General features: G+C 53.3%; 1 protein-coding gene across 2 annotated transcripts in view; it reads left to right on the top strand.

Annotated features, from left to right (window-relative positions):
• The first annotated feature begins 10,530 nt into the window (after positions 1 to 10,530).
• Positions 10,531 to 12,070, top strand: part of CRK (CRK proto-oncogene, adaptor protein) — a 36,831-nt gene continuing 35,291 nt past the window's right edge. The window contains exon 1 of one of the 2 annotated variants that reach the window (XM_055367096.2): positions 10,531 to 10,971. In XM_055367096.2, the coding sequence (XP_055223071.1) occupies positions 10,731 to 10,971 (241 nt within the window). In that variant the 5' untranslated portion in view covers positions 10,531 to 10,730. The remainder of the gene's footprint in view (positions 10,972 to 12,070) is intronic. The other variant, XM_055367095.2, reaches the window with a different exon arrangement.

Genomic DNA, 12,070 nt, shown 5'->3' with positions numbered 1-12,070 from the left:
TGTGGTCTTCTTATGAATATTAGGAAACGAAGAGGGCCCCGGAAGGCAACCAAGGGCCTCGTGTTGCAGGTTTTTCTTGAGACAGTCTCGTTCTTGTTACCCAGGCTGGAGTGCAGTGGTGTGATCTCGGCTCACTGCAACGTCCACCTCCCAGGTTCAAGTGATTCTCCTGCCTCAACCTCCCGAGTAGCTGGGACTACATCATGCGCCACCACGCCTGGCTAATTTTTGTATTTTTAGTAGAGATTGGGTTTCACCGTGTTGGCCAGGCTGGTCTCGAACTCCTGACCTTGGGTGATTCTCCCGCCTCAGCCTCCCAAAGTGCTGGGGTGACAGGCGTGAGCCACCGCGCCCGGCCACCTCTCGTTCAAATTCTGTTGCAAGTGACAAACCCAGTCCAAACTGGCTTGGGCCAAAAAAAAGGATATTTATAAGTATTAGCACCTTAGTTCCAGAGTAAGGCTACTTCCAGGTGCTCACACACTGTCAGGAATGTGTCTGGAACCATCGCCTGGCTGAACCTTCCTCTACGGTGGCTTCTTTCCCAAGCAGATTCTCACCTGGAGGTGGGGTGGCAGCAACAGCCACCCACAGCTCCAGGCTTTCATTCTGTCAGTTCAGCACTGGAGGCAGAAAGAGGAAGTGCCTCTTTCCCAAAATGTGGAAGTCTCAGAGCCGATTCTCAGTGCAGCACCTTGAATGAGGCATCCACCCTGACCCAATCACTGTAGCCAGGGAGAGGAGTAGATTCTGATTGGTCAGGCCTGGATCGAGTGCCTGCCCCTGGAGACAGAGCTACCAGGGGCACACCGGAACCCACACCGGAAACCACAGGACCAAGAGTGGGAGGAGATGACTCCCCAAAATGAAATCAGTGTCGCCTCCACAAGAAAGAGAATGAGTGGGCCGGGCATGGTGGCTCACACCTGGAATCCCAGCACTTTGGGAGGCTGAGGCAGGTGGGTCACCTGAGGTCAGGAGTTCAAGACCAGCCTGGCCAACATGGTGAAACCCCATCTCTACTAAAAATACAAAAATTAGCCAGGCAGGGTGGCGTGTGCCTGTCATCCCAGCTACTCGGAAGGCTGAGGCAGGAGAATCCCTTGAACCCCGGAGGCGAAGGTTACAGTGAGCCGAGATTATGCCACTGCCCTCCAGCCTGGGCGACAGAGCAAAAAAAAAAAAAAAAAAAACAAGAATGAGTGCTTCAAGCTGCAACCACGGAGCTCGTCAGCAGATGGCTGTGAGTTTTTCCGAGAGGGCTGCGTGCTGTGGGTGGAGGGAACGGTGCGTGTGGAGCTTCGAAGCAAGAACAGGTTTGGCCCTGGGTCAGGCCAGCTGCCTGAGGAGCTTAGATTTGTAAGCCGGGGCAGAGGTTCTCAAACAAGGAGATACCACACGACGTGATATTTTGGGCTTGACACGATCCTGTACGCACACCTACATTTTGACGCCTCTCTCCATGATTAATTTTCCCGAGGAAAAATGAAACCACAATTATTCGTCCACTTTATCAGCAGTAAGAATGGCTCCAAGAAGCTGATAGATAAGATAGGTATTAAGTGCAATTACACACTTTATAACTGTGTCGACATTCCTTTCTCTAGCAAACCAGAATGCACGCGAGAATGACATCGCAGACGTTACCCAGACGTCCGCCTTTTTGTTTGTTTGTTTGTTTGTGACAGAGTCTGTTGCCCAGGCTGGAGTGCAATGGCACGATCTCAAAGTGGTCATCCCAAAGTGGTGGGATGACAGGCGTGAGCCACCGTGCCCAGCCTACTCTGACCTTTTGAGAGGTAACCAGGACTGGTTTGTGCCCTCAGCTCACATCCTGAGGGAAGTCCAGTGACCTCCAGGAAATATCTGCCAATTATGGGAAAAGCTAATCCTGGCTCTAGACAAGAGCTTCCGCCGTTCTCCATTCATCCTTCCTTCATTCAACCCGGCACTTTGGGAGGCCGAGGTGGGTGGATCATTTGAGGTCAGGAGTTTGAGAACAACCTGGCCTCCTGAGGCAGGAGAATTGCTTGAACCCAGGAGGTGGAGGTGGCAGTGAGCTGAGATGGAACCACTGTACTCCAGCCTGGGCAACAGGTTTTTGTTTGTGTGTTTTGAGATGAGTCTCACTGCATCGCCCAGGCTGGAGTGCAGTGGCGCGATCTCGGCTCACTGCAACCTCTGCCTCCTAGGTTCAAGCAATTCTGCCTCAGCCTCCTGAGTAGCTGTGACTACAGGTGCCTGCCACCACGCCCAGCTAATTTTTTATTTTTAGTAGAGACGGAGTTTCACCATATTGGCCAGGCTTGTCTCAAACTCCTGACCTCACGATCCGCCTGCCTTGGCCTCCCAAAGTGCTGGGATTCCAGGCATGAGCCACCGCGCCCGGCCCATTCAACCAGTATGAATTGAAGGAGTGCTTGCAATGTGCCAGGATCTCGGTGAGGCTCTTGGGATATAGCAGGAACAACAAAAAGACCCAAATCCCTGCTCTCATGGAGCTTACACTCTAGCAAAGAATAGACACAATACGTAAGGAAAATACCTAACATATTAGAAAGAGATAAGTGCTAGGAAAATAAGCAAAGCAGACAAGGGGAGAGGGAGTGTTGGTGTGTAGTTTGCAGTCAGGCAAGGCCTCACAGAGGAGATGACATCGGAGCGGGGACCTGAACAAGGAGAGGAAGTGACGGCTAGGATCTGGAGCAAGAGTGGTCAAGGCAGAGGGGACAGCAAGGCAAAGCCCTCGAGGAACGTGGAGTCTCCTGAGAGGAAAGAGAAGAAGGCTGGGGGCAGAGAAGAGTGGCAGAGGAAATGGGTACCTTCTCCTTGATTCTGCAAAAAGGCCTTTGTGTGAGCAGCTTCCCTAAGAGATTGGAGCGATGAGAGGAGTTTGCACGCAGCAAAGCAAATAACCCATTCTCGATGGTCCTAGAATCACATTGCCAGTGGGGACATCTTACTGACCTTTCCTGGAAGGCGCAGCATCCTGCCTGTGCTCCTCACTCCGTCTCTACCCAAGACTCTCCTTGGAGTTCCCCTCATGGTGCCCCAGAGTTCTCTTTTATTTCTTTATTTAGAGATGGAGTTTCACTCTTCTCACCCAGGCTGGAGTGCAGTGGCTCGATCTCGGCTCACTGCAACCTCTGCCTCCCGGGTTCCAGCAATTCTGTTGCCTCAGCCTCTTAAGTAGCTGGGATTGCAGGCACCCGCCACCACGCCTGGCTAATTTTTTGTGTTTTTAGTAGAGACGGGGTTTCACCATGTTGGCCAGGCTGGTCTCCATCTCCTGACCTCAGGTGATCTGCCTGCCTCAGTCTCCCAAAGTGCTGGGATGACAGGCGTGAGCCGCCGCGCCCGGCCACCTTTGCACGTTTCAAGACTGGTCTCTGTCTCTGCAGAACTACAGGCTACCCATTGCGGGCACTGGGGCTTCCCTTTTTCATCATCCATCCCTTGGACATCTCCCTGTCCCCTTTCTACACTCCCTGTTTCCATAAGTGGATGAGAACAGGGCAGGAATGCATTTTCCCACTACCATGCATTGTATCTGCACACACCCACCTTTTCTCTCTTTCTCTCTCACACATATTTTGGAAGGTGATACTGTCAGTTTTCTCTTTAAATAGCCATTTTTGCCATCTTGATACAAATAATTGTCTTTTTAGGCCGGGTGCAGTGGCTCATGCCTGTAATCCCGGCACTTTGGGAGGCTGAGATGGGTGGATCGTTTGAGGTCAGGAGTTCGGCACTAACCTGGCCTCCTGAGGCAGGAGAATCGTTTGAACCCGGGAGGCGGAGGTTTCAGTGAGCCGAGATCACACCACTGCACTCCAGCCTGGGCAACAGAGCGAGACTCCAGTCTCAAAAAACAAACAAAAATACAAATAGTTGCCTGTTTTTTTTTGGTCCATGAGTCTTTGTAAATATATATGACATCCCTAGAAAAAGAATCCCAGAATTTTCCCTCCTGTGTGTTTTCGTCTTGCTTCTTCACAGTCCATGATGCCAGCTGAGTACAATGAAACCAAACCGGTGGGATGGAAGCAGATTATCTTCCAATTTTCTAGATCTCTGAGTTGCACATCAAACTGGGGCTGATCCCTCCACGCTCAGTGAGCCTGCCTGTGAGGTTCATAACAGTTTTCCCAGCTCTGTGATCATCAGTGATTTCAAATTCGCCAGTGTAACCCCGCTTCATCATCACAGTGAGAAACTGGACGAGGACTTTAGAGCACGGCCCAGTAAGAACCTGGCATTTGGGCGAGATGGCTCACGCCTGTCATCCCCGCACTTTGGGAGGCCGAGGCGGGTGGATCACCTGAGGTCAGGAGTTGGAGATGAGCCTGGCCAACATGATGAAACCTCGTTTCTACTAAAAATACAAACATCAGCCAGGCATGGTGACACACATCTGTAATCCCAGCTACTCGGGAGGCTGAGGCAGGAGAATTGTTTGAACTCGGGAGATGGAACTTGCAGTGAGCTGAGATTGCGCCGCAGGACTCTGTCTCAAAAGAAAAAAAGAGAACCTGGCATTTGCCTCTCTTTTCGGCACTGTTGGTGCTGTTGCCAGCATCAGCCAGGATATTCATATGCACCACTGTGGTGGCGTGGAAAGATGGCGGAAAGACTGATAGAAATAATTTTCTTTTTTTTTTTTTTTTTTTTTTTTGAGACAGAGTCTCGCTTAGTTGCCCACGCTGGAGTGCAGTGGCGCGATCTCGGCTCACTGCAACCTCCACCTCCCGGGTTCACACCATTCTCCTGCCTCAGCCTCCCGAGTAGCTGGGACTACAGGCGCCCGCCACCACGCCTGGATAATTTTTTTTGTTTTTTTTTTTAGTAGAGACAGGGTTTCACCGTGTTAGCCAGGATGGTCTCGATCCCCTGACCTCCTGATCCGCCCGCCTTGGCCTCCCAAAGTGTTGGGATTACAGGCGTGAGCCACCGTGTCCGGCTAGAAAGAATTTTCTTTCTGCCTGCTTTTATTTTTTTTAAGGAAAAGTGGGAATAAGTAGCCCAACTTCAGAGCGAGCCATTTACATGGTACCCAACCTTGTGCCATGTCATGACCCCATGATGTGGCTCTGGAGGCTTCAGGGGACGGAACCAGGTGGGCAAGCAGGTTGTCGAGCTCCAGTTTCTTCCCCATTGCTGAAAGAAGGAATGCCTTTCTTTAGTCAGGAGAGCTGGGAGTGGAGGATTTGGGTGGATTCTTCTGTTGGAATGAGCAGCCTTCCATTCTCTCCCCCTTTCAGCTCTGCTTCAGAGCCTCCTTTCAGGACCCACCCTTCTCTCCTTTCCCCCGCCCCAAATACACACCGGAAACCTCTCCTGAGCAAGGAGGCCACTTTCTTTGTAGGACAGGTCTCAGGCTTATCAGAGGGCGAAAGCCACCATTGTAGTTGCAAATCCTTATGTTTGAAGGGGTTGAAGGAGGATGAGAAAAGAAACAAGAGAGGGCTGGGCTTGCTCACTCATTGTCCCGAGGGTCACTCCCGTTCCTACGCTGTTGGCATCTGAATTTGTGGATTCTCCTCTGTCTGCAAGGAGGGAAGCACGCTTCAGTGGCGGCTGATGGCTGGGTCTTCCCTTCTTGCTTATCTCTTTGTTTTCCATCTTAGTTATGATTTCTTCCTCCTCCTTGTTTTTTTTTCTTGAGATGGAGTCTTGCTCTGTCGCCCAGGCGGGAGGGCAGTGGCATGATCTTCGCTCACTGCAACCTCCGCCTCCCTGGTTCAAGCGATTCTCCTCCCTCAGCCTCCCTAGTAGCTGGGACTACAGGAGCCCACTGCCACTCCCGGCTAATTTTTGTATTTTTGGTAAACACGGGGTTTCACCCAGTTGGCCAGGCTGGTCTCGAACTCCCGACCTCAAGTGATTCACCCACCTTTGCCTCCCAAAGTGCTGGGATTACAGGCGTGAGCCACCGCACCCGGCCTATTCTTCTTAAAAAAATTCTTTTTTGGCTGGGTGCGGTGGCTCACACCTGTAATCCCAGCACCTTGAGAGGCCGAGGCAGGCGGATCACCTGAGGTCGGGAGTTTGAGATCAGCCTGACCAACATGGAGAAACCCTGTCTCTACTAAAAATACAAAAAATTATCCAGGCATGGTGATACATGCCTGTAATTCCAGCTACTCAGGAGGCTGGGGCAGGAGAATCACTTGAACCTGGGAGATGGAGGTTGCGGTGAGCTAAGATCGTGCCATTGCCCTCCAGCCTGGGCAACAGGAGTGAAACTCCGTCTCAAAAAAAAAAAAAATTATTTTTCTTGTAATTTCCATATGCCCTAGGGAGGGATCTCAGAGGGACTGCTTTGGAACAGGCAGTCTCTGGGTAAGGTTCAGAGCTCACAGACCAGCCAGAATTCATTCACACTGGGATGGCTGCTTCTGCTGGCTCACGGTGCCAGGCTGTGACTAAGCCAGGGTCACGATGAGTCACCTGCAGCAGGAAAGGTGCCCTTGTGCCTCCCAGCCCCCCACCCCCCACTTCCCCAGAGCAGGCCCAAGGGTGTGTAAGGTGAGTCCAGAAGGGCTGTGTTATTCGTTAGACCATAATCCACAGCTTACTGCTTTTTTAAAAATGTAGATTTCTGCCACCCCTTCCTCCCAATTCCTATCTCAGAAAATTGAGTGTAGAGCAGAGTGACCATAGCTGTCTCTCCTTCCAGGATTTGAACCCTAGTTCCGCACTCTGCGACCGTGTCTCTCTGGACATGTTACTTAAACTCTCTGAGCTTCAGTTTTCTCTTTTGTAAGATGGGGATACTTGTCAAATAAGGTTGTTGAGAGGATTAAATGAGATGATCCATACAAAGGCAGTCAGCACTGTGCCTGGCAGACGGTCATCTCTGAATCAATGTTAGCGGTCCTGAACGCTTCTGGAGCACCTCATAGACTAGCTGCTTGGCCTTTGAGGACATACACAGAACTGCAAATGAAAAATTACAGTAAAATGGGTAAGAGCTGTCATGAGAATAATTTGGACGTACTGCTGTTGATGAAGAGAGGCAGTGATGGGATGGTTAAGAAAGGGAAGACATTTGGGCCAGGCGCGGTGGCTCACGCCTGTCATCCCAGCACTTTGGGAGGCCAGGGCAGGCAGATCACAAAGTCAGGAGATCGAGACCATCCTGGCTAACACGGTGAAACCCTGTCTCTACTAAAAAAAAAAACAAAAAAAATTATCCAGGCGCGGTGGTGGGCGCCTGTAGTCCCAGCTACTCGGGAGGCTGAGGCAGGAGAATGGCGTGAACCCGGGAGGCGGAGCTTGCAGTGAGCCAGGATCGCGCCACTGCACTCCAGCCTGGATGACAGAGCGAGACTCCGACTCAAAAACAAAAAAAAAGAAAAAAGAAAAAGAAAAATGAAAGGGAAGACATTTGAATTTGAGACTCCAAAGTGGGTAGAAGAACATTCCAGGAAAAAGAAACACAGCATTCACATAGGAGCAGTTAAATGAGACTGTGGACCAGCACAGTGCTACATCTATAATCCCAGCTACTGAGGAGGCTGAGGAAGGAGGACCCCTGGAGCCCAGGAATTAGAGCCCAACCTGGGCACCATAAGAAGACCTCATCTCTTTTTTTTTTTTCTGAGACGGAGTCTCACTCTATCGCCCAGGCTGGAGTGCAGTGGCTCGATCTCAGCTCACTGCAAGCTCCGCCTCCTGGGTTCACCCATTCTCCTGCCTCAGCCTCCGGAGTAGCTGGGACTACAGGCGCCCGCCACCACGCCCGGCTAATTTTTTTTTTGTATTTTTAGTAGAGACCAGGTTTCACCGTGTTAGCCAGGATGGTGTCGATCTCCTGACCTCGTGATCCACCTGCCTCAGCCTTCCAAAGTGCTGGGATTACTGGCATGAGCCACCGCGACCAGCCGACCTCATCTCTTAAAAAAATGATGGTGATGATGATGATTTTAGAGAGGTGGTCTCGCTCTGTCACCTGGGCTGAAGTGCTGTGGCATGATCATAGCTCAATACAGCCTCGAACTCCTGGGCTCAAGTGATCCACCCGCCTCAGGTTCCTGAGTAGCTGAGACTATAGCTGGATGTGCCACCACGCCCGGCTATAAAGAAAAACAATTTTTTTTGAGATGGAGTCTTGCTCTGTCGCCCAGGCTGGAGTGCAATGGCGCGATCTCACCTCACTGCAACCTCTGCCTCCCGGGTTCAAGTGATTCTCCTGTCTCAGCCTCCCGAGTAGCTGGGACTTCAGGCACCCGCCAGCACACCCGGCTAATTTTTTGTATTTTCAGTAGAGATGAGGTTTTGCCATGTTGGCCAGGCTGGTCTCGAACTCCTGACCTCCTGGCCTCCCAAAGTGCTGGGATTACAAGCGTGAGCCACCATGCCTGGCCAGAAAAAATTTTTAATTAAAAAAAAAATGAGCCCGGCCAATATGGTGAAACCCTGTCTCTACTGAAAATACAAACATTAGCCGGGCGTGGTGGCGGGTGCCTGTAGTCCCAGCTACTCGGGAGGCTGAGGCAGGGAGAATCGCTTGAATCCGGGAGGCGGAGATTGCAGTGAGCCGAGATCGCGCCACTGCACTCCAGCCTGGGCGACAGAGCAGGAATCCATCTAAAAAATAAATAAAATAAAAGAGAGAGACTGTGGCCCAATTTTATGCTCTGAGCTAAACTGGGAGTTTGAACACCTGAAGACTGTTGAAAGTTTTACACAAGGTAGCAACACATTCAGATTTGTATACATAGATATATATTTTTTGAGAGAGGATCTCCCTCTGTCACCCAGGCTGGAGTGCAGTGGCGTGATTTCGGCTCACTGCAACCTCCGCCTCCCGGGTTCAAGCGATTCTCCTGCCTCATCCTCCTGAGTAGCTGGGATTACAGGCACCCGCTTAACACACCTGGCTAATTTTTGTATTTTTAGTAGAGACCGGGCTTCACCATATTGGTCAGCCCGGTCTCGAACTTCTGACCTCAGGTGATCTGCCTGCCACAGCCTCCCAAAGTGTTGGGATTACAGGCGTGAGCCACGGCGCCTGGCTGGATCCGTATTTTAGAAAACTCGGTGGAAGCTGTTTGCAGCGCGATTAGGGGCAGCCAGACGAAAGAGCACCAGCGAGCACGACACTCGTAGGAACATAGTCCAGAGGCAATCATGAGGGCAGTGAGAGTAGGAGATGCCCCTGGCTACAATTTAGTGTTTAGAATTATCTGGGCAGGTGACCCCAAAGCCTCAAAAGAGAAGATAACTCTGTACTTCACGTGGCTTGGTACACTCTGCTCCCTTTGCTTTGAATGTCCTTCCCCGCCGAGTGCGGTGGCTCACGCCTGTAATCCCAGCACTTTGGGAGGCCGAGGTGGGCGGATCTCAAGGTCAGGAGATCGAGACCATCCTGGCTAACACGGTGAAACCCCGTCTCTACTAAAAATACAAAAAGTTAGCCGGACGTGGTGGCAGGTGCCTGTAGTCCCAGCTACTCCGGAGGCTGAGGCAGGAGAATGGCGTGAACCCGGGAGGCGGAGCTTGCAGTGAGCCAAGATCACGCCACTGCACTCCAGCCTGGGCGACAGAGCGAGACTCCATCTCAAAAAAAAAAAAAAAAAAAAGAAAGAATGTCCTTCCCCATTTGTCATTCAGCAGTCAACACATGCTGCCTCCTCTGGGAAGCCCTCGTGGATTACTCCACAGACTGGCTGTGGGGGCTCTGCTCTGTGTTCATCTCCGTTTCCCATGATAGCGTTTGTCAGCATTTGTCATCCTTTTGTCATCCAGTTTCCTGGTTCCTCTCACTGGTCTGTGAGTTCGAGGAGTGCAGGGCCCAGCCTTGATAACCTTTGCACCCGCAGTGCAAGTGGAGTGTCAACAACAATGTCCTAGGTGAATCAATGAAAATGAGAACGTCAGCTTGTCTGTGGAGAAGCTAGAGGAACGAGCAGAAACGGACCGACGTGGCCGGGCGCGATGTTTCTCGCCTGTAATCCCAGCACTTTGGGAGGCCGAGGCGGGCGGATCACCTGAGGTCAGGAGTTCGAGACCAGCCTGGCCGACATGGTGAAACCCCCGTCTCTACTAAAAATACAAAAATCAGCCGGGCGCGGTGGCTCACGCCTGTAGTCTCAGCTACTCGGGAGGCTGAGGCAGGAGAATCGCTTGAACCTGGGAGGCAGAGGTTGCAGTGAGCCGAGATCGCGCCATTGCACTCCAGCTTGGGCGACAGAACAAGACTCCGTCTCAAAAAGAAAAAGAAAAAAGAAACAGACTGATATCGCAGGAAGCCTGCCCCAGGGCCACACGCATCTTTTCTCCTCCAATTCTGTCTGGGAGTCGCTGCCTAGAAGTCCCGGGTCGTCCAGGAACCGGGGCCCAGAGGAGAAGCACCGCTCTGTCCGCAGCGCAGGCGCGCGTCTCTGCGAGAGGCTGTGAGGCCCCGCCCCTCGGGCCCTAGACCCCGCCTCCCATCCTCCGCAGCCCGGGGCCGGGCAGGGCGGCACCGCCCAGGAAGCCGCATGCGCAGTGCGCGCGCGAGGGCGCCTTGCCCTTCTCCCAATGGCGGGCTGCAGGCCCCTTCCCGGCAGCCTCCCTCGGGCAGGGAGCGCGTCATTTCCGGAGGGGAAGGCCCGCGGCTGCCGCCGCCATTTCGGGCGCTGCTGTGAAGCTGAAACCGGAGCCGGTCCGCTGGGCGGCGGGCGCCGGGGGCCGGAGGGGCGCGCGCGGCGGCGGCACCCCAGCGTTTAGGCGCGGAGGCAGCCATGGCTGGCAACTTCGACTCGGAGGAGCGGAGTAGCTGGTACTGGGGGCGGTTGAGTCGGCAGGAGGCGGTGGCGCTGCTGCAGGGCCAGCGGCACGGGGTGTTCCTGGTGCGGGACTCGAGCACCAGCCCCGGGGACTATGTGCTCAGCGTCTCAGAGAACTCGCGCGTCTCCCACTACATCATCAACAGCAGCGGCCCGCGCCCGCCGGTGCCACCGTCGCCCGCCCAGCCTCCGCCCGGTGAGGGACTGACGGGACGGCGGGCCCTGGGCGGGGTGAGGGCCGCGGAACTCCCAGCCTGGCTGGCTGGTCCTCGAGAGCGGACCCTCGGGGGTCGTGGGCAGAGGGCTGGGTGACCGTGGCAGGGGCCCGCCGGCTGCTCGGGCTTGCTCCCACGCGGGGAGCAGGAGTGTGGGGGAGGAGGAGCCGCGGACCGAGGCCCCGGGGTGTGCCTGGGGAGGGCAGCCGCGGGGAAGGGGAACTGCTTCGGCCCCAGGGTGGGGCTGGCTCCCGGGCCAGGCGCAAGGGTAGGGCAGGGCAAGGCAACGTGGGGACAAAGAGCTGAGGGAGATGTGGGCACTGCGGGGGCATCACTTGGCAGCGGCGCCCAGAATGAATCCGCTAATCCTACAAGTGGCTTTTAGGCTGGAAACGTTTCCTGCCGTGTTGGAGAGCCGGGTTTGGCCGTGCTCCCCTGGTGGCCTTTGGTAGGAAGTCACCACATACTGGCCGGGAGGGATGGAGACACCCTCAGGAAACCGGTCAATTTTTTCCTTTCTTGGGCATTTTTCCAAAATCATTGTACCGTCCTCTTCCCCCGTGGAGGACGAAGGTGGTGAACTAAGTGCTAGAAGAAATAGTGGTAGAAGAAAGCCTTCAGTGACGAGCCCAACCCAGTTTAAGGCGATGCCTGGCTATGTGCAAGAGATCTAAGCGTCCAGAATACTGTCCGCCGTTAGAGAGTTCTGGCTTTCAAAGTGTTTAGTGGAGGAAAGACATTTTATTCCAGAAAATAAACCAGAAGTGAGGCAATGGAAACAGACCCTTCCCTGTAAGTGACTGGAACTTCATTTTCCTTGGACTTAAACATTGTCGGTGTGTACTTTAGGGCGTGACCTTGCTCAGTAAGATGGGGCTGCGGGCTGAGTCTTCCTGGATATTGGGAACAGACTCTACGCCAAGAACATAAATTACCTGCGCTGGGTTTTCCTTGCCAGGGAGGGATCCCTGAGATTGACTGTCTTACCGATGCCGTTGGAGTTGATTTGGGACTGTTTTAAGGGAATAGATGCCCTTAGTACTGGAGATTTGTGAGGTACAAAGTAATTCTCGGGTTCTC

This window comes from Gorilla gorilla, chromosome 19 (assembly GCF_029281585.2).
Source record: "Gorilla gorilla gorilla isolate KB3781 chromosome 19, NHGRI_mGorGor1-v2.1_pri, whole genome shotgun sequence".
NCBI lineage: Eukaryota > Metazoa > Chordata > Mammalia > Primates > Hominidae > Gorilla > Gorilla gorilla.
Note: the sequence above shows the minus strand (reverse complement) of the source record. Positions and strands in the feature narration are given on the sequence as shown.